Raw genomic sequence first — 22,671 nt, forward strand, 5'->3', positions numbered from 1 at the left:
TTCATTTTGGTTGACTAATTTGATAAAATAGGATTTTCAATAATTTTTTTGGGTGACGGGTCCCCTTTAAAAAAAAAGAAGGACATATTAAGATTCATACATAGTAGTAGATACTAGGTGCTGTAATGCCAGAAGTGGGGCTAAATTAGCTTAATTGTGCAAAAATGGTGATATTAGAGTTATACTGTAGCTATATACTATATGCCTTGGCACTCATTTGTAATATTGCTAACAGAGATCCTGTTACTTGGAAATCTATAGGAAAAAATGTTTGGGTGAATAAAGTTCCGGAGAGCATGCCTAAATCTTTAGGAAGCACAGAAGTCATCGAAGACAGCATACACAACTTTTTGGAATAAAATTGCAGAAAGCATGTGCTTGTCTTTAGGAGAATATAGTTGTTGAGAGTTGTTTTTGGAAAGGAACAAGTACACTCAGCTTCACTTCGCACAACTGACCCAATCTCTTCCCACCTGCACTCAGAAACTAATTTTTCGCTCAGCTACTAGACTCAACTACCCCCCCCCCAATCCTTGCTCCCTAGGCACATGCCTCTTTTATTTACCCTTTATTCCAGCCTTTAACTCAAGTAATGCAGAGTACATGTCCAAATCTTTGAATATTATTGCAAAGAGCATATCTACAGCATATTATTGTATATGGTGAATGGTATGATGGTATTAAGGCATGTCATATTATATATATAACATGCCCAACATCTTGGGGAAACCTTTATTAAGAGGTAGCATGGCCAGCATTCAAGAAGCAAGAAATTGCCAGCTTTTTGGAAAAACAATGCATACAGGATACATGCTTATCTATTTAAGAAGAATTGTGAGCTTTTCTGTAGCACACAGAGAGCATGTCTAGCTCTTTGTGAGTCTTGTAATTGCTTGAAATGTGTGACCAGCAGAAATGTGCCAACACCTTGGAGAACGTTTTTAACAGGGAGAATACCAGACAATTTGAGAAACATGTAATTAGTGCATGCTCGTGATAATCTTGTGAATACAGAAGGAATGCTCAGATTTTTAAAAAGTTGTAATTACATAAAATATTCTCATGCCTTTGAAAAGCATGTCATTACACAGCACATGCTCAGAAGTGCTGATGCGCTCCATGTCCAATGGGGTTTTTAGACCTGCACAATTGATAAGTTCCCAATATTAGCTGGCAGGCTTGTCGGTGGGCTCCATACGGCTAGAAGATAAGCTGCAAATCTGCCCATGTATGGCCACCTGAACACTTGCTAATTGTTTCCTTACCATATTTTCTGGATCAGGGATGCTGACCCCACTGAAGAACTGGTTTGTGCTAAACACTTGCTGATGTCTGGCTATTAGATCACCTAAATAACAAAAAAAGAATAGTTAATTTGAAGGTGTGTAATCCCTTTAATGTAAAATATGCCGATAGAACCAGGGCCCATCGTTTTTTTAATGTAAAATCTGTTATCTTACAAACCCTGAGTTTTCCTTATTAAATACAGCTGATCGACATCTGACTTCCCAGGCCACAGTGGCATTCCTGATAGAAGTTCTGCAAATACGCAGCCAATCGCCCACACATCCACGGGGGGGCCGTATTGTGTGTCTCCAACCAGCAGTTCTGGTGCACGATACCATCTGGTGGCCACATAGTCTGTATAATAGTCACTAGGTCCAGCTGCAGAATTAAGGTCATAATAATGCTAGTTAATAAGGAGAATGCTACAATATATTGGTGTATTCTTTAAAACTGAAAAGATTAACATTTTGGGGACAAAATTATCATTGATATAATAATAATAACAATAATACATTTAATTACAAAGCACCAACATGGAGGGGCTGAACTTGATAGACTTTGGTCATTTTTCAACCCAGCTTAAAGGGATACTGTCATGGGGAAAAAAAAATTTCCAAAATGAATCAGTTAATAGTGCTGCTCCAGCAGAATTCTGCACTGAAATCCAATTCTCAAAAGAGCAAATAGATTTTTTTATATTCAATTTTGAAATCTGACATGGGGCTAGACATATTGTCAATTTCCCAGCTGCCCCAAGTCATGTGACTTGTGCTCTGATAAACTTGAATCACTCTTTACTGCTGTACTGCAAGTTGGAGTGATATCACCCCCTCCCCTCCCCCAGCAGCCAAACAAAAGAACAATGTGAAGGTAACCAGACAGCAGCTCCCTAACACAAGATAACAGCTGCCTGGTAGATCTGAGAACAACACTCAATAGTAAAAATCCATGTCCCACTGAGACACATTCAGTTACATTAAGAAGGAAAAACAGCAGCCTGCCAGAAAGCATTTCTCTCCTAAAGTGCAGGCACAAGTCACATGATTAAAATCCTTCGATCGTTCGATCGTAGGATTTGCGGTAAATCCTTCGAATTCGATATTCGAATTCGTAGGATTTTACTTCGAGGGTCGAATTTGAGGGTTTATTAATCCTCGATATTCGACCCTTAGTAAATGTGCCCCATACTGTTATGATTAAAGCAGAACTAAACTCTAAGAACGAATATGGCTAGAAATATTATATTATATATTATATTATATAGTGAACTTATTGAACCAGCCTAAAGGTTCAGCATCTCTATAGTAGTAATGATCCAGGCCTTCAAAGTTGTCACAGAAGTTTCTCATCTTGGATTTTGTTAGGAGAGTCTGGACACTCACTTGCTCAGTGCGCCTTGAGCAGATATTGAGAACTAAGCTTCGTCATAAATCATCAAGCATAAAATGAGGTTTGTCTGTAATATAAAATTATGCTAAAGGGCTGATTATTAAATTCTGGAGCTGGTTTCTGAGCTGCCATGTATCACTAATTATTTACGAATCAGCCTTAGCTTTATATTGTGACATTTATGTTATATATATATTCAGTATCTTGCGGGTCGGAGTCTCTGATGAAGTACATAGTTACGAGGTCTCTGATGAAGTACATAGTTACGAGGTCTCTGATGAAGTACATAGTTACGAAAGGCATCAGACCATGAGCTAGCATTTCTTTTTTAACCTGATGTAAATCAATAAAGGATGATCTTTTAACTGATAATCTATCTGAGCGATCTTTTTGACTTTGGAGTGCGCTGCAACGACTTGGATGTGTCTTGCGGGTCGGACCCTAAGATCAGTAAGTGACAGCAGCACAGAGCATGTGCAGTGAATCAGCAGAAAACAAGATGGAGAGCTACAGAGGCACCTTTAGAGGCACAGATCTTTACTGCAAAAGGGCTGTAGTTGCCTTGGACTGGGATAGAAGCCCAAAAGGTCATGTACAACATTTCTATCCTTCTTTAGCTGAGCTTTAGTTCTCCTTTAAGCATGCTGGGCCACATGAAGCTTGTCAGACATCCTCATGCCATGTGGTTCTATTTTTATTGACAGTAAAGAGCTTCTTCTATAATCTGGACTTTTAGTTAAAGAGAAAAGCACTCCCAAGTTTGAGGTTTGGGGCTGTTGTACTTCTAACTGATGATTTACTGGTGAAAGTGTCCTGGCTTCACAAAAACTTGGTTCGCCAAATGCGATGATCTGATGTAGCAGCGTGTGGGCAGATTGCTAATGAAATGGCATATCCATGCTGTTTTAGGCAGAATGATTGACTTGGAATTATATTACCATACTTATAGCACTACTCACTCAGTATCCTGGCAAAGCCGAAGTCACACAACTTAATAACAGAATGCCTGGTGATAAGGATATTCTCTGGCTTGACATCACGGTGAATACACTGGCAAAACATAACAGCAGTCAACTCAATAAAATGCTCAGACTTACAATTTGGATTAGCAAAGTGTCCTTTAAATATATTACCAAGAGTTTGTAATTATTCCAGCAAGAATATAAAGCCTGCTTTGTATAGCTATGTGCCAGATACCTGTAGCCTAGGGTTGCCACCTGTTCGGTTTTTCTAAGGCCTGTTTGGGTCTCAAGTTTCTGTTCGGTTTTCAGCCTTCTGAAACCCCGAACAATAATCTGGCCAATATATGAAAACCAATTAAATACCAAGAAACTCACCTTGACATGGCTTAGTTATTATCAGCTGCAGTCCATTTCTTTTTATTACAGAAACAGAAATAAGCAAATCAATCAAAAATAAGAAATTGATTTTTCTAAATGAGCATTTCAAAGCTTTCTGGATAATTACTTTCTGTATAATAGATCCCATACCTGTAGTTAAAGGATTGGTCTTATTTATCGGGCAGAATAGATAGATGTAGGGTTTCCAGCCGTGTGGGTTTCAACTGGACGTCTCAAGTTATCCGTTCAAAACATTCTGTCCCATTTAAAATATTGTGAAAACTGGACAGAAATCCAGCCAGTTGCATATAAGGGATGCAATAACCCTGACCAAGCATCATAACTCCATGACATCATCTCTGATGTCATCATGCCCACCCGAACATCACTGTTCCACCCCCAATGCTATCTGCCCCACCCCCTTTGTTCGGGTTTAGCCATCAACAAAGGTGGCAACCCTACTGTAGCCCTTAATCACCTGCAATATTTTATATAAGGCATATTGCAACAGGGTATTAACAAATTGCTGAATATACAGACAAGCAGGGTAATATCTAGTTCTGTTTCCAGACAAAGAAAATGATTCTTATTCAACTGTCATAACGGTAAAGTCGTATACTGCATGCTACACTTTCAATCCATTTCAAGTTAGTAACAATAATAACATACAAAAATGTGAAACTTTAGATTGCAGGATTACCCACCCAGGGATCTCCTCATCGCATTCTGATTTGTGAACATGTTTCATAACTAAACAAACACAAGTCTGCTTCAGCCCTAAAAATAAAAGCTAAGGGCCCACCAAACAAACACAAAGGGGGCTATGCAGTGGTAGTGCTCTTGAAACATGTCCATGAAATTAATTTCTAAAATATAAAACAGCACAGGGTTTCATTGCCTTCAGTGAATGGTGATATAAAGGGGCCTGATTGAGAAGTATAAGTAATGTTCTGATCAGATCAGTACCACCCAAAATACTTACATTACCCATTTAAAGGAGAAGGAACGGCTAAAATTAAGAAGCTTTATCAGAAAAGTCTATATAAATACACCGGTAATCCCTCAAAGTAATGCTGCTCTGAGTCCTCTATCAAAAGAAACATAGCATTTCTTTCCTTCTATCGTGTACACATGGGCTTCTGTATCAGACTTCCTGTTTTCAGCAGAAACTTCCAGGGCTAGGGCTTGAACATGCTCAGTTTGCTCCTCCCTTCCCTGTTGTAATCTAAGCCCAGAGCTATGAGTGAGCAGGGAGAGACTCAGGCAGGAAGTGATGTCACACCAAGCTAATATGGCAGCTGCTACCCTAAACAAACAGAGCTTCTATGGCTATTTACTTAGGTATGGTAAAGCATTCTGCAGAATAAATATAGTGTTATAGCTTGCACTATTGTGGCTAATCTATTGGCAATAAACTGCTTCGGTAGCTTTCCTACTCTTGTAAGAAGTATCAGAAAATTAATTTGAATTTTTATAAGTGATGAGATAATTGAGTGATACTTTTGTATTGATCGATTTTCCCATTCGTGGGACGTATGCATCTAAATAGTGCAGAGTCCCTGTCTTCAGACTAGCAAGTGCTCGTAGAAGTTCAAATCACACCATTGTCAGCCAGCCACCAGCCAAATAAAGATTAAGAATGTGTTTCTATTTTCTTATTGCCATTACTTATAACGGCCAAATCCACAATCATAGCAGTATTAAAGGGCAACTATTGCGAAAATGAAAATTTAATATAAGCTTCATCACACTGAAATAAGAAACTTTCTAAATACAATCAATTAAATATTCTGCATAATTGCTGAAATAATCAAGTTTATCTTCACTATCCCTCTCTCAGCATCTGTTTCTCTTCATTCTTTGTTGTTGCAGCAGTTGGGTGTCAAGATATTCATTGACAGTTAGATCCAATATATCTTATAGGAGGAGCTCCTTTTGCCTAGAAGATGCGTTATAGCTCAAGCTATTAAAATCACCAGAAATCCTGCAGAATTTGTGCAAAAGGCAGTTATTTTGTTTGTACTGGAATCAGTTATTTGAGTGATCTGGGAAAGGAAGGAAAGGAACCCCCCCTATAAGATATATTGGATTTGACGTCTAACCATCTGACACCCAACTCTTGCATGAAGGCAGAATGAAGAGAAACAGATGCTGAGAGAGGAATAGTGATCATAAACGTGATTATTTCAGAAATGATGCAGAATATTTAATTGATTGTATTGAGAAAGTTTCTTATTTCAGTATGATGCAGCTTATATTAAAATTAAACGTTTGCGATAGTTCCCCTTTAAGTATCACATGGAAAGAGGCAGCAACAGAATCCAATGCTTTACTCATTGTGCAACTTCTCCCCAGCACAGAGTTTCTTTACACAAGGACAATGCCATTGGTGCCTATACATTTATTGACCTACCAGTGATTCAAGGTAATAATATAAATATGGTTTCTTGGGCCAAATGTCACTTTTAACGTCACATAATTGGGAGGATACCACAAGTAAAAGTGGCAGAGTTATCAAACAGCCACAGAGGATATGGTTGGACGGACAGCACTCATAAGGTACCAGGCTAAACAAAAACATTGGGATATATTAGTGATATACCTACATTATGTTTGTGGCAGAAATTAACAGCTTGTAATGTTTGCCAGGTGATGCTCTTCACTAAATGTTCAGGGACCCTGTTGGAATAAAAAAAGAGAATAACTCTAATAACAAAAAAAAAGTTGTACAAGTGATTTTTTTTGGATAAGTTACATTATTGTCCTTTGAATATATACAGTGAAGTAAATGTTAACACATAAGAATAGGCAAAAGGGAGATTGTTAGGTAAATACAGATTCTGATCCAGGGTAAAATCAGCTCCTTTTAACTTGCAATTCCATTATATCCCTGTGCTTTACACTACGGTAGTTATTTACTAAACTCCGAATGCAAAAATCACGAAAAATTCATATTTTTTTTTATAAAATCTGACTTTTAAAAAAATCATGAATTTTTCGGAAATTTATTGAACCCCGAGGATGGAAAAGTCTGAATCTGAAAATCCGGCATCTCAGACCTCCTGTCGAGGTTGAATATAAGTCAATGGGAGAAGTCCCAATGATTGTTTGATGTGCAATACCCCAAAGTTTTCGGCCAAAATTCTGAGTTTCTGGGTGAAAAATCCAAAATAAAGCGTGAAAATCGGATAAAAAACATTTTTCCATATTTTTTCCCGCAAACAAAATTTTCGGGAATGTGTATTAATAAATAAGCAGGGGCGTAACTATAGAGGAAGCAGACCCTGCGGCTGCAGGGGGGCCCAGGAGGTATAGGGGCCCCATGAGGCCCTAATTCATATACAATTTCAATAAATATTGGAGAAACAAGTCAACCTCTAAACATTTTGGGGGCCTGAAAAATAATTTGCTGTGGGGCCCAGTAATATCTAGTTACGCCACTGTAAATAAGCCCAAAAACCCTTGCGGACTTGGTCGGCGTTTTTTTCAGATAATATTGAGATAAATTTAGACTTTGATAAATAACCCCCCAAGACTAGGTTGTAAGCTTTTTGTTGTACCCAGGACTGTTAGACACAGACTTGCTGTTTGTATTACAGCTTGTCCTTATAGGTACAATATACACAATAACATTATGAAACAATGATCTGAACTACAGAAACTCACTACTTGTAACACATTTCTTGTTTCAATAGGTTTAACTAATATTTAACAATGCTTCCAAAATGAGTATTTGCCATAGTAGAAGACTTTGTTTCTGTGACATAAATGAACAGTAACATTAAAGTGTTTTAAAGTAATGGAAATATAATGTACTGTTTCCCTGCACTGGCACAACTCGTGTATTTGCTTCAGAAACACTACTATAGTTCATATAAACAAGCTGCTGTGTAGCTTGACAGAAATTGAAAAAAAGGCTATATGGCACAGGTTAAACAGTGGATAACAGATAACACCATTATGTTCAAAACTACATCCCCATTAGTTTTCACTGTTGTGTATACACCATGTTACTGGAGGCTGAGATTGTGTAAATTCATATACTTAAGAATCTCCCAAAAGAGAGACATTTTAATCAATCAATCAATCAATCAATCAATCAATCAATCAATCAACTTGAGGTAAATGATAGAGCCAAAGAGAGAGCACAGACAGGTGAAATAAAGATAATTGTTTAATAGCAGATCAATGTATTTAAAGGGGTGGTTCACCTTTAGGGCTCTTACTGACGAGCTGTTGAAGCTGCGCTCCCCTGCGTTCCATTTTTCAGCGTTCAGCCACAGGGGAGCGCAGGAATAGACACATTTACTCACACAGGCGCGTGTAGGTTGAGACACAACATGCTGCATTTTCCCTGGTTCGGGAACCTACACGCGCCTGTGTGAGTACAGCCCCACTGAAAAAAGCTAAATGCGTCTATTCCTGCGGCTGAACACTGAAAAACGGAACGCAGGGGAGCGCAGCTTCAACCGCTCGTCAGTAAGAGCCCTAAAGGTAACTTTTAGTATGTTATTGTAACGATCGTACCTGGTGGTCTAGTGGGGGGGGCGGCAGCAGGGGTGCTTCGCCAATGAGGCAAATTGAGGCTGTCGCCTCAGGCGGCAGCGCCCCACTAGGTACTAGGGGCAGCAAAAATGCTGCTCCTGGTACTTTAAGATGCCCGCCGCGTCGTTAGGCTGCTCCACTGTAGGTCGCAGGCGCCTCTGTGTAATTTAAAGACACAGTCACGCTGGCGTGATTACTCCAGCGCGCATTGGCACAAATTTCAAACACGATATATAGCACATTAGGACTGTGGGACCTTGCCCGTGATAGGTTTTGTTACCTCGTGGTGTTTTGAGCTTAGTGCTGTTTTGAATCCTGATCTGTATCCTGTTTTGACCCCCGCCTGGCTATTGACTATTCTGAACTCTTGTACACTGACCCTTGCCTGAATACCGACTACCTCTTTTGCTAAATCCCTTCTGATTGATCACCCGGTTTGACCTTTGCCTGTCTGACTACGTTTGTACTCCGCCTGCCCCGACCCGGCCTGTTCTGACTACGATTCTGTCTCACGCCTTGCACTGTGAACTTCTGCCCAGAGACTTTGCTATCCGGTTGTGCCCCTCTGCTTGCCCAGAACCCCTTGCCTTGCACCTCTCATTATAAGACCTGGCAACATCTGAGTAGCAGAGGGCTCCTCCTGAGGCCAAAGGCGGCTGCTACAGGCAGAAGCATGAGCCGAGACCAGGGTGCTTGGCATCGGTTCTGGGTTTTGGGCGCCAACCGTGACAGTTATAGAATGGCCAATTCTAAGCCAATTTTCAATTGGTATTCATTATTTTTTTTTTTTTATAGTTTTATAGTTATTTTGCAGCTTTTAAATGGGCGTTGCTAATTTTTATCACTCATCTTTCTATTCAGGTACTTTCCTATTCATATTCCAGTCTCTTACTCAAATCAATGCATGGCTGCTTGTGTAATTTGGACCCTAGCAACCAGATTGCTGAAACTGCAAACTGAAGAGCTGCTGAATAAAAAGCTAAATAACCCAAAAAAACACAAATAACCAAAAATGAAAAGCAATTGCAAATTGTCTCAGAATATCACTCTCTACATCATACTAAAAGTGTAATTATATATATGTTCATTTGCACACAGTTTATGCAGCAAAACTTGTCAGCCATCAGGAAAGAAAAGGCCAACAATTATTTTACAAAAAACAATTGGCCCTACACTTCAATCTACCATGCATTAAAGGAAAACTATATTCCCGAACATTGTAGGTCTCTGTAAACATATATTGCATAAAACAACTCATATTAAAACTCCTGTTTCATGTAAATAAACTATGTTCATACTTTTTTAGTAGTATGTGCCCTTGGGTAATCCTAAATAGAAAATCGGACTAGGATCCGATGATTCACGGTGCACACAAACAAAGCAAACAAACCATACATGTTAGGTCACATGAGCCAGTTAACAAGCAAAGTTCTGTTTTTTGCTTCTACACTTCTTCCTGTTACAGTTAGAGCTGCAGTATTTCTGGTCAGGTGATCTCTGAGGCAGCACAGAGAAAATCATAAAATGAGGGCTCAAGGGAAAAGGGCAATATTTATTCAAGGGTGCTGCGCCAATGAGGCAAGTTGAAAAATTCACCCCACGGGTTATTGGGGGGAGACAAAAAAACGCACAAATATAGGGGCAATGAACTGACCTAGAATGGCATGGGGAAACGAACACTTTCACTGGAAAAAAAATTGAAACTACATATTGAGTGCAGTCAGGGGATAAAAGACTTTAATACAAAAACAAATTTCTGTTCAAACAAAACCACTCAAATAAAACCTATTTGTATAATATAAAATGTGCGAACAAAAAGCACACACGTTATTAAAAGAAAAGCCTTTTAGCATTAATCTTATGTTGCAATTGCTGGTCCTGTTTAATCTTCAGAGTTGTTGTTGTGAATATTGCAGCGAATTATCTCTAGCTTTGAATACATGAGTTTGTTTTGGCTACCGTTCCATGTTTCATTTCCTTCTTATGTTAACTGAAGCGTGCTACAAGCATTTAGGTGGCACCAAGCTGGCTACAGATCAAAACGATGTATGCATATTAAACGGCAAATTGTCTTCTCAGATTAAAGTAGCATTACAAACATAAATGTGTCTGAATCAAATAATCCCATAAAATAAATCCTGCAGCGGGTCGGGTAACTGCGGGTTGCCCGCAAAAACCTGCGGTACCATGTGGGTTGCGGGTAGAAGTTCCGGGTGCGGGTATAGATGCGGGTCGGCTGTTCTGCGGGTTAGCGGGCCGCGGGTCTTTTTAATAGCGATTTTTACTCCTTTTTTTATGATCACGCCTACTTCCGATGATGTCACTTCCGGTTTACAATGACAGCACTTCCTGATTCTTGATGGTCAGCGGGTCGCGGATAAGGTACTTGAGGGTCGGGTAGCGGGTCCAAGCAGATTGCAGGTCGGGTACGGGTCCCGAAAAATGGACCCGCGCAGGACTCTACTATAAGAATTGTTTTGCTGGGGATAAACTGCTATTTGTAAAGAGCCTGGTGTCTGCTATGGACAAATTTTAATTAGTGTATCTCTCTCTCTCTCTCTCTCTCTCTCTCTCTCTCTCTCTCTCTCTCTCTCTCTCTCTCTCTCTCTCTCTCTCTCTCTCTCTCTATATATATATATATATATATAATATATCAAACAAGGGAAAGTTGTGCTCACCACTATTTTTTAAAACCATTAGGCGGGGGTGCAATGAGGCTGTGACCCCAAAATACACATAGACAAATACAAGAGTCCTCTGCACTCAACCCATTATAAATATATTTAAGACAGAGACATTTTGTGCATACTGCTGCTGTACTGTATTTTGTGGTCACAGCCTCATTGCACCCCCGCCTAATGGTTTTAAAAAATAGTGGTGAGCACAACTTTCCCTTATTTGTTATAGTTATACAGGAGCAGTGACCAGCTCCATGTTGTAGCTCCCACCCTTCCCAGCTATAGTCAGGTGATCCCACTGGTGTCTAATAAAAGGGCAGCCAAGTTTGGGAGTTTTACTTTGAAAGCAGCAAGTAAGTTGCAGGTAAAACTTAGTCCCTTTGTAAAATGTATAATGAAGCAATAGAATTCTTAATGAATCAGATGAAAATTGAGCGTAGGACTGGCCAGATATGGGATGACTTTGACGTAGTTGGCCAGCTTAAATATATTGATAATGGGTTGAGTGCAGAGGACTTTTGTATTTGTCTATATATATATATATATATATATATATATAATAGTGTAGTAAAACCGGCACTCACCCTCAAATCATCGAGCCCCGGGTGCTGCTTCAAGGGTTTGCATATTAGATCATTTAAGAGCACTCACGGGTGTTTGTGAAGAATACTTTTTATTGGAGTGTTACAATCTACCCCACATCAACGCGTTTCGGTTCTTTCTGAACCGTCGTCCTGACGACGGTTCAGAAAGAACCGAAACGCGTTGATGTGGGGTAGATTGTAACACTCCAATAAAAAGTATTCTTCACAAACACCCGTGAGTGCTCTTAAATGATCTAATATATATATATATATATATATATATATATATATATATATATATATATATATATATATATATATATATATATATATATATATATAATACACAAAAGCCATGAATATCTTGTAAATTATATCCTTATAAACGGTGAGTTCTGATGTCATCAGTTATAAACGGTGAGTTCTGATGTCATTTCTGTCACATGACTCACTGAAATTTGTGTATTATAATAAATAAAGTACCCCCAGTTGCAAAATATGAGGATATTAGAAGTTACCTTGGAGTTTCATGACCTGTATAAAAACACTCGGCCTTCGGCCTCGTGTTTTTATATGGTCATGAAACTCCTCGGTAACTTATAATATCCTTATATTTTACAAGAGGGGGTACTTTATTCACTATATATATATATATATATTATAAATAGGTCTGCCTCAATAACATTTTCATATGGCTACAGAAAGGGTCATAATATTGTGGCAGCCAATTGCCGAATTGCTATTGGCCCACTATTAGTAATACCTTATTAGTTCAACTGTGTTATCACTTTATCCTTTATAAATATTGACTTACATTTCAAATAATAATGACAAAGTCACGGTTACCATTCTTCACAAAAAGACGTGGTGGAACTTTAGCTCCCGACTTACCCACGTGGGAACTTGTCCAGTTCATGGAGGACTGTGTGGTCACAATACTCAAAAACTAGATGCAGCTTCCTCTTTCTCCTGAATACTTCAAGAAGGTTTACAAGATTGGGATGCTTCAATTGCTGCAAAAAATCAACATAAAAGTAAATCAGCAACTATATTTTACTCAAATATATCGACACACATCTGAAGCTTTGTACTTTTTTTTTTTTGTAAAAGAGGGGTGCCTTTCACAGTATGGTTATTATATCCTAACTCTGCCCTGAAACTTACATACACAGTTTTCATCATTCCCTTTGGCACAGTTAATAAACTGCAAGAGCCACTGAAAGCTGAACATGCCCATAACTTACATACAAATGATTGCTAAAACATTTTTATTACCAAAGTAAGAAATAGCTTGGAAATTTATCAGTACAGTTTCAGTAAATAACAGGATAGCCATGTTGCATTGATTTGCAATTTGGACTTGGAATTGCATGTGTGAGTCATGAAATTTGGAAAAGAAACAGCCGACATTTCTAAGTGACAGTTGCCTAACCCCAGGGTGCACCAGTAGTTTCAGGTGATTGCAAATGTAATGAAAGAGCTACGATTCATAGCATTGTGTTGTCCATCCGCTAAGACTAAAATTTACCACATTAACAAAAATATTTTTGTTTCCCAGCTACCATTGTTCTTGGATATAAATGATACCATTTGCCTAAACTGACAATAAAAACTGCCAGAGCTAGTTCACACTGCAGGTTCAGTATAGTCGAGGCAAATGGCTGAGTTGCAACAGTTACACTCAGGCAGATTTATTAAGGGTCAAATTGAAAATTCAAATTAGATTATTTTTTTGGGGTTAAAACTCTCAAATACAAATTGTAAATTATCCAAACTCGATTTGAGTTTTAATTCGAATTTGAATTTAAGAACTTGAATTTGACTATTTGCCACCTAAAACCTGCCGAATTACTGTATAAGTCAATAGGAGAGGTCCAGGGATCAATTTTTGTAGCCTTTTTGTAGGAAGGCAATGTTTGTAGCCTTCCTGACATTTGATTTTTTTTTCGGAGAAAAAAACCTCAAATTGAGTTTGTTAAATTTGAATCGAACTCGATTTGAGTTTCCACGTCGTTTAAATTTGTTCGAGTTTAAAAAACGTTGATGTTATTATTAAATTTCGACTAGTAGAATTTCTAATTAATGGGAGTTTTAGGGGACTTTAAAAAAAACTCACATGAATTCAAAATTCAACCCTTGATAAATGTGCCTCTTAATGATTTCTATAGAATTTCTAAAGCATGCCCTGTGTGTGTAATGCAGTCTTATCCAATCCACTCTAATGTTCTGCCTGCACCCAGATCGATTGCATTGGCCCAGGCGCAGGCACATGCCACAGGTTTTGGTGCTAAAACATGAGGGGCAGATTTATCAAGGTGTGAATTTAGAACTCACCACAGAACAACTCAATCACTTTCTGTTCATTCCTATGGGATTTTTCAAAGCATATTTATCAAATGGTGAACTCAGTTGATAAATACAATTCTGGTTCATGAAAGAGGGTAGACCAAGGTGTCAGACTTTACTGATTGCTCTCACAATACAAAGACCAAATTGATGATACATGATCCTAATAAATAATAATGGTGTTCATGCACACACTTTAATAAAGTCAGAGACCATTCATTTGATCACATAGAAATCAAATAGTCATTCTTTAGCTTGGCTGTCATTTGAAATATTCCCCCAATGTCTACAACAGGGCCAGAACTAGGGGTAGGCAGAGTAGGCGCCTGCCTAGGGCGCAATCATAGGCTGGGCGCACTTTTAAGGGGAACATTTTTTTTAATACAACTTTATTTTTTATTTAATTGTTAGTATTTATTACACCCCCTGGCTGGCACAGATACTAATTTGGGTCAATATTTAGCAGTTGGCTGGCACAGGTACAGACTTGGATGGCAATATTTTGGCTGCTGCTGTTGGCACAGGTACAGACTGGGGGACTGACATTAAACACGGGAGCAATGCCTTGAGCATGTTACGTGTGCTGGAGTTACTTTGTATACAGACTGGGGGGGGAAAATATTTTGCTTCTGGCTGGCACAGGTACAGATTGGGGGCAATATTTTGCTTCTGGCTGGCACAGGTACAGATTGGGGGTAATATTTTGGTTACTGGCAGGCACAGGTACAGATTGGGGGGGGCAATATTTTGGCTGCTGTTGGCACAGATTTAGGGGCAATATTTTGGCTGTTGGCTGGCACAGGGAGTCATTTGTGGGCCAATATTTTGGCTGCTGGCTGGCACAAGTACAGATTTGGGGGCAATATTTTGGCTGCTGTTGGCACAGATTTGTGGGGCACAGGTACAAATTTGGGACCTATATCCACTTGTTTAGTGTACCTTATTTTTGTTTGTTAACATTAAATATTTATATAAAGTTTCATTCATAAATGTGTTGTACGCCTTCTTTATTAAAAAGAACATAATTGTAAGGTGGGAAAAGGTAATCCGGGGGGGGGGCACTGATTGAAGCCCTTGCCTAGGGTGCCAAACTACCTTGGCCCGGCCCTGGTCTACAATGTTCAGTCTTTGCCATAATTTGCCATAGCTGCATAGTACAGGTATGGGACCTGTTATCCAGAATGCTCGGAACCTGGGGTTTTCAGGATAATGGATCTTTCCGTAATTTGGGTCTTCATGCCTTAAGTCTACTAGAAATTCATTTAAGCATTAAATAAACCCAATATTCTGGTTTTGCTTCCAATAAGGATTAATTATATCTTAGTTGGGATCAAGTGCAAGCTACAGTTTTATTATTACAGAGAAAAAGGAAATCATTTTTAAAAATTTGGATTATTTGGATAAAATGGAGTCTATGGGAGACAGCCATTCCGTAATTCAGAGCTTTCTGGATATCGGGTTTCCGGGTTAAGGGATCCTATACCTGTATATGGAAGTTTATTGCAAATATATGACCTTTATAGCTGAATGCTACCAATCACATTGCATAATCTCTGCCTATGGATCAAATGCTGGCCACTATATACTATACTACGCAGCCACCTCATTGCCGAATGGGGTAGGAAGTTTGGTGTGTGTGTGTGTGTAAAACATATACTATATCTTTATTTTCCATTCTTTTAATTTTTTATTCTTTCCTTTTTTTTGCCCAAATTACATATCTTTATTCTCCTCCCACAAAAAAGTACTTTCAACTTTTTTGTTGTATCTATTTCCCTTCTGTAGTATGTAGTAAGTGTGTAGATGTATGTATATGTTTTAGGTCATAGAAACAAAGTCTGTGCACAGGCTAATGCTTAGCGCATCAAAATCACAAGACAAAAGCTTTAAGAGGTCTAGCTTCCCTAACTATTTGCTGTAAATAGTAAAAGGATTCACCGCATCCTGGCAAATCAAGCAGTCTTAGTTTTTGTCCGTTGCAAACCAGCATTCAATAAATATTAGCTTTCAAGTACAACTGTATAGAGCAGGATTTATATTTGCAAAACACCAGCTTAACAACACAAACACTCCTACTAGATAGTCACTGGCATTCGCATGATCAATAAACAGAGTTTGTTACTATTTACAAAGACAAAATAAAAGAACAGTCCTCAAGCAGGTCTACGCTTGTTAAATCAATACAGATAAAAAGCATTCCTAAGTGACCACTATTTTTAGTTTAGGTTAGCCTTTACACTTAAAGGAAAACATGATCCTCAAGATACAGAATACCCCTTACCTATAAGAAACTTCTTAACTTATATTTAATATATAAGTCATTTAACTGTGAACCGCAATCAGCAAAAACACTTAGGTGTTGCCATGTTAGTAAATAAACACAATACTAAAGGCCATGTAAACGTTACACCTACGGCACAGGTTGTAAGAGCTCATGACTTACTCTTTGCAGCATTTTGTTATTAAATGCAAGCAAAAATGTTCCACATATTGAGTCTGTAGTTACAAAACTATTAAACAGGTACATGTATGAGACTTGTTAATCAGAATGCGTCAGAGTGCGTCTTTCCATAATTTGGATCTCCATACCTTAAGGGTCTGGTCACACGGGCAGATTCTCTTCTTCGCTGTGACTAATATCCCCGATATGCCTTCCCCTGCCTTCCGCCAGCTAAACTGTACATCAACTGGGGGCAGGCACACGGAGCGCTTTGTTTTCCGAAGTCGACCCAAGTTTCCCCGTGAGCCAATTACAGGCGAATTCGGAAAACGAAGTGCTCCGTGTGCCTGCCCCCAGGCGATTTCCATTTTAGCCGGTGGAGGGCAGGGGGAAGGCAGTTCGGGGAGATTGTTCGTCCGAAGAAGAGGAGATTTGTCGCTGGGGCGACTAATCTCCCCGAATCTGCTCATGTGGCTTGACCCTAAGTCTACAAAGAAATTTAAATAATAAATAAATCCAATAGGATTGTTTTGTTTGGATCAAGTACAAGGTACTGTTTTATTATTACAGAGAAAGAATAAATACTTGTATTAAGTTGTAATTAAAACTGTAACAAATTGTATTAAAATGTAATCTATGGGAGACAGCTATCCCATAGTTTGGAGCTTTCTGGATAACTGGTTTTCAGACAACAGACCCCATACCTGTTTTAAATTTATTTCATATTATCATTACAAAATGTTAGGCTTGCAAGCTGTATTAAAGGTCCCTATGGGTTGGATCATGTGTCTTTTCTCCTGTGTCCATCTCTCTAACTATATAAAGTGTCATAACCAAGCTATTCGAAATATTTAAAAGAATATGTCAAGTTTGTAGAATATCAGCTAAACAATGAATATTGTATAATGTATAATGGCCAGTCCACTGCATATTCATTAAAGGAGAACTATAAGTTCTGAATAAAAACTAAACCAGTAGATGGTTTATATCCTAATAGGTGATCTATTAAACAATCTTAAATCTCAAATTGCCATATACATATCAGTAATATCTTAATATGTAACATATTAAACAATCTTGTATTTGAAACTGCCATATACATATCAATAAATAAATAGCAGAATCTTCCTACTATATGAAATATTAATCAATTTTCAATTGGCTCCCATGTCAACCTGGGCTGTATGATACTTACACCAAGAATACTTTCTCTATGAGCCAGGAACTGGCAATTTTTCAGGCAAAGTCTTTACTTGCATTGCATACTCTGCTATGCAGAAAATCAAATGCATTATTTGTTAACTAATGTACCTGATTATTACAATGTTGCAGGCAACAGATGCTTCTCTTCTCTAAACGCAACAAGAAATGGTAAGTATTAAATGTTCACATACTGCTGGCATGGATGAATCCTCTCAAAATGATAGCAGCAGTAAAAATGGGTATCCTCACCTTGTGCCTTTAGCCTACTGAGAAATTTTCCACTAATTTAACGAAGAATAGTACCTTTAGCATGCGAATTTCACGCAAAGCAATCTTCTTGATCACAGGATCATCTTCTGACTCAAGGAACTTCTTAATTGCCACAATCTGCCCAGTGTCTCTGTTTCTGCATTTAAAGACCAGACCATATGAGCCTTCTCCTATTTTGCCTATCTTTTCATACTTTTCCATTGTGTCCAGCCCTTTTAAATCTTCCTCAGATGATTAACTGCTGACTGGACTTTAAAATAAATCTTCTTAGGTGGCAATTTGTCTCAGAAGATAATTTGCTCCATAGGAAGAACCTACCAAGAAACAAAAGATTTAGTAAGTAGACAAGGGACATCTAAGGGGTGGGGGTAAAATACTGTATAGCATAATGAAAACACAGAATACTCTGTGTATTATTATAATAAAGAAAAAGGAAAGAATAATAGTGCATTCAGAAATTTTTTAAAAAAGTGTACTATAAAAGGAAATTTCAGTATAGCAAAACAGGAGGAAGTAACCCTTCAGCTGAAGAATGGATGATGCACTGATCAGTTAGAAATGAAGGCAGGGATTTAGAAATTAAAGGACCAGAATGAATGCTATAATGAAGCTAATTATTTACAACAGGGTTATCCAACTACAGGTCTGTGGGACAGAAATGGTCCTGCAAGAGATATTTATGGGCCCCAGCATGCCCAAAGTCTCCAAAGACCCTCTTGTATGATATCATTGTGTTATAATTATCTAGTTCAAAACATGTTAAATAGTGTTTAATTGGCCCACAGCATGGAAAATCTTAGAACTGATTTACAAGATATGTTAACCCCTAGAATACATAAGGGCTTGTTTATATCTACAAGTACCGTGAGAAAAATGTAATCTGAAACATAATCCCCATGTTTTTTCCCACAATGCAGTGTTCCTTCCCAGAATTCCAGCTTCATTGCGGATGCAAATGGGCATAACATCTAATTTTGAATTGTGCTGCAATTGTGTCTGATCAGCCAAAATTAACACAACTGCCCATGTTCTTTGTCGCAAATCAGCCGCAGTTGCACCAAATATTTTCAGTCTGGAGTCATTTCCAGCACGGTACTTGCAGTACAGCAGTAAATAGTGACTGAAGTTTATCAGAGCACCAGTCACATGACTGGGGGCAGCTGAGAAACTGACAATATGCCTAGCTCCATGTCAGATTCAAAATTTAAAAAAAAAATCTGTTTGCCCTTTTGAGAAATGGATTTCAGTGCAGAATTCTGCTGGAGCAGCTTTACTGATGTGTTTTGAAAAAAAAAAACATTTTTTCCCATGACAGTATCCCTTTAACCTATAATTTTAAACCTTAAAACCTAAAATGCTGAAATTGCAAGTCATTTCCTCTACAAAGCAGTATTACCAAACTCTAGACGTTACATGCCTTGTGTCCAGCAGTGCAGAATATTATTAAGCCTTTAATTGTGTCTTAGAAACAATGATTCAATTATGAGTGTAAACACTCACAGGTACAATACCAACAGCAGAAATCAACAGCAAAAATCTGGTACTAAGCTTGTCACTGGTTACAAACCTGATTAAATGCATATTACTGTATGCAAACATTATGGGGCAAAAATATCACTTGACATTCAGCAATCACATCAGAGAGACAAAGTTATATACAAAGTTACCCAAGCTTTGAATAAACGGTCTATGACAACTGGAAGCACCCATATCTAATATTTAATATTTTCCATATGTTTAAACAAAATTCTTTACATTACAACTGCACTATTAATACAGAGAGGATAAAAACAAAGCACAACCAACTACTGTAATTAGGTCTCACTCTGAGGAGCATCATAGGCTTGGCAGGAAACATTTCAAGGGAAAGTAATGGCACTGTGACTATAATGATAGTCACTATAATAATGTGCAATCTCAATAATTTCTCCAAAACATGCTATTCAATAAAAAAATATTTTATTCACATCAGTAGTTAAAAAACATCTATAGTAATCCCTCTAACGCCTAACGCGTTTCATGCTTACCCAGCACTTAGTCATAGGCAGAATCCTAAGTGCTGGGTAAGCATGAAACGCGTTAGGCGTTAGAGGGATTACTATACATGTTTTTTAACTACTGATGTGAATAAAATATTTTTTTATTGAATAGCATGTTTTGGAGAAATTATTGAGATTGTGGTTTTGCCTCTTTTTGGTCACTAGAGGTCTCCAACATGCTTACGAATAGTATTTACTACTTCTGCTCCCAATTCGATTTAAATAAACTATAATAATGTGACCCAGTTGCATTACATAATGGTCATTCAAGTAACGACTGTAACCGACTTGCAGTACAATTCAAACAACCTTAGGAGACACCAGCTTTTCTTGTAGACTTTTTTTCATGTAGGGTATGGGCAAAAAAATATACTGCAGGCATAAAAGTCAGCATGCACTGAATTCAGGGGAGATTCTCTCCCACTTGTCACCCAAGGCGGCTCTTAAGATGCTGCAGACGGGGAGATTAGTCACCCAGCGACATAGCTCTTTTCTACTGCAGCGACTGATCTCCCCAGAATTTTTTTGTTTCCCACCGGCAAGAGTGTGAATCACTGGTGGGATGGCATACGTAGCGATTAATTTTCGAAGTTGCCTCACGAGGAAACTTTGGAATCCGAACCGATTCGTATGCCATCCCGTTTCGCATTCTTACCGGCAGGAAGGCAATCTGGTCAGTCGCCCGCAGTAGAGAAGATTTGTCGCTGGGTGACTAATCTCCCCTTCTGTCACCACCCTTACTCTCCAACACTTATCTCTGATGTGCAGGAACAGGTCCCAGGGATGGCCGTATCACTAGTGCAAATGCGCTCTGCACTATAAGAGCCACATTTACAGTTTATCAACAGAAAATTTGGTTCTTCAAGGAGAATTTAAAGTAATTTCGAGGGGTTGTTCACCTTCAAACAACTAGTTGGTTTCAGATAGATCACCAGAAATAATAACTTTTTCCAATTACTTTCAATTTTCTATGTGTGAAGGTTTGTCTAATATTGAAGTGTAAAGTGTAATTTCTCTCCTTCTGAAGCAGCTCTGGGGGGGGGAGGTCGCCGATCCTGTAAACTGTTCTAAATGGATACATTTAGTTGATACATTTCTTATCTTTGGCCCTGCTGAAAATTTCTGGGTTTCATTACAGGCAGCAGTTAGAATTGATACAATAGTTGATAATACTCCAGAGATGCTGCTGAGAAATGTATCAACTCAATGTTGCAAAATTGTAACAGAGTCTGCACCAGAATTACTGAGCTGCCAGACTCAAACACCAGAGACAAAAACATTAAACTTTAAGCTTAGATTTTGGAAAAAATGTAAAAAAAATAAATAATGGAAAGTAATTGAAAAAATGCTTTATTTCTGGGGAACAATCTAAAAACAACTGAATTGAAAAAAGTGTTTGGAAGGTGAACAACCCCTTTAAGAAAAGTCTATATAAATACACCAGTAAACACTCAACGTAATGCTGCTCTGAGTCCTACATCAAAAGAAATATTGCAGTTCTGTCCTTCTATTGTGAATACATAGGCTTCTGTATCAGACTTCCTGTTTTCATCTTAAACCTCCAGGGCTTGGGCTTGAGCATGCTCAGTTTGCTCCTCTCTCCCCCTCCCTTTTCCCTCCTCTCCTCCCTGCTGTAATCTGTGCCCAGAGCTATGAGTGAGCAGGGAGAGACTCAGGCAAAAAGTTATGTCACACCAGCTATTATGGAAGCTGCTATCCTAAACAAACAAAGAGCGTTTCTACAGCTATTTATTCAGGTATGGTAAAGCATTCTACAGAATAAATATAGCAAACTAGCTTGCGCTATTATGGTAAATCTATTGGCAATAAACTGCCTTGGTAGCTTTCCTTCTCCTTTAATGTTACCAGGTGTGGCTTTTTGCCGCCCCTGGTAACTTGTGGGCTGCTGACACCTGAGCTGAATTGTCAGTGTCATAGCTTGCATGTAATTAGAGCCTGGGCATCTTAACTTGAAATATTTTAACAAATATTCTACCTACCCTTCAAGGATACGAATGATATATGTCACTGGTGCAAAAAATATATGAGCCCGGTTCTCTAAAATGAATAATTACATTGGATATAATGTTCAAAATAGATGGAACTTATTTAATAACTGTGAAGTAGCGTGACTAATTATTTGTAACCATGTTTATCTCTCTCTTTTCTGCAAAGTAAATTGCAAGTTACTGGGCAAATATCACAATGCAGTATAATATGAGCAGTTAAATACTATCGTAAAACATTTCAAAGCAGATATACCTCTTCCTAATTAAATTCAAGGACGCCCATGTTTTGCTCAGCTTGAATCCAACATCAGCAAATTTGCAATAAGACCCACAAAGGGATAAGAACAATTAATACATAAGCATTTTATACAAAGAAAACCCAAAAGCAACCCTATACGCAGGCTGGAACTCAAAGGATCACTAATAATAGAAGTATTTTTAAAGAGAAAATAAACAAAAGCCAAATCTTGCTTACAAAAACAGGGTATATTTAATGCCTTTTAAATAAGAATTTCTATTTTTACCACAGAGTCCGGCTGTG

General features: G+C 38.3%; 1 protein-coding gene across 1 annotated transcript in view; it reads right to left on the minus strand.

The window, feature by feature from the left end:
* The window catches only part of cdkl1.S (cyclin dependent kinase like 1 S homeolog), a 36,302-nt gene that overhangs the window by 8,140 nt on the left and 5,491 nt on the right, over positions 1 to 22,671 (minus strand). Inside the window, exons 2-7 of the mRNA XM_018232369.2 lie at positions 18,116 to 18,396; positions 12,715 to 12,836; positions 6,623 to 6,695; positions 3,636 to 3,726; positions 1,465 to 1,665; positions 1,266 to 1,348 (exon numbers count right to left, since the gene is read on the minus strand). Coding sequence (XP_018087858.1) covers positions 1,266 to 1,348; positions 1,465 to 1,665; positions 3,636 to 3,726; positions 6,623 to 6,695; positions 12,715 to 12,836; positions 18,116 to 18,283 — 738 coding nt within the window. The 5' untranslated portion in view covers positions 18,284 to 18,396. The remainder of the gene's footprint in view (positions 1 to 1,265; positions 1,349 to 1,464; positions 1,666 to 3,635; positions 3,727 to 6,622; positions 6,696 to 12,714; positions 12,837 to 18,115; positions 18,397 to 22,671) is intronic.

Source organism: Xenopus laevis, chromosome 8S (genome assembly GCF_017654675.1).
Source record: "Xenopus laevis strain J_2021 chromosome 8S, Xenopus_laevis_v10.1, whole genome shotgun sequence".
Classification (NCBI taxonomy): Eukaryota; Metazoa; Chordata; class Amphibia; order Anura; family Pipidae; genus Xenopus; species Xenopus laevis.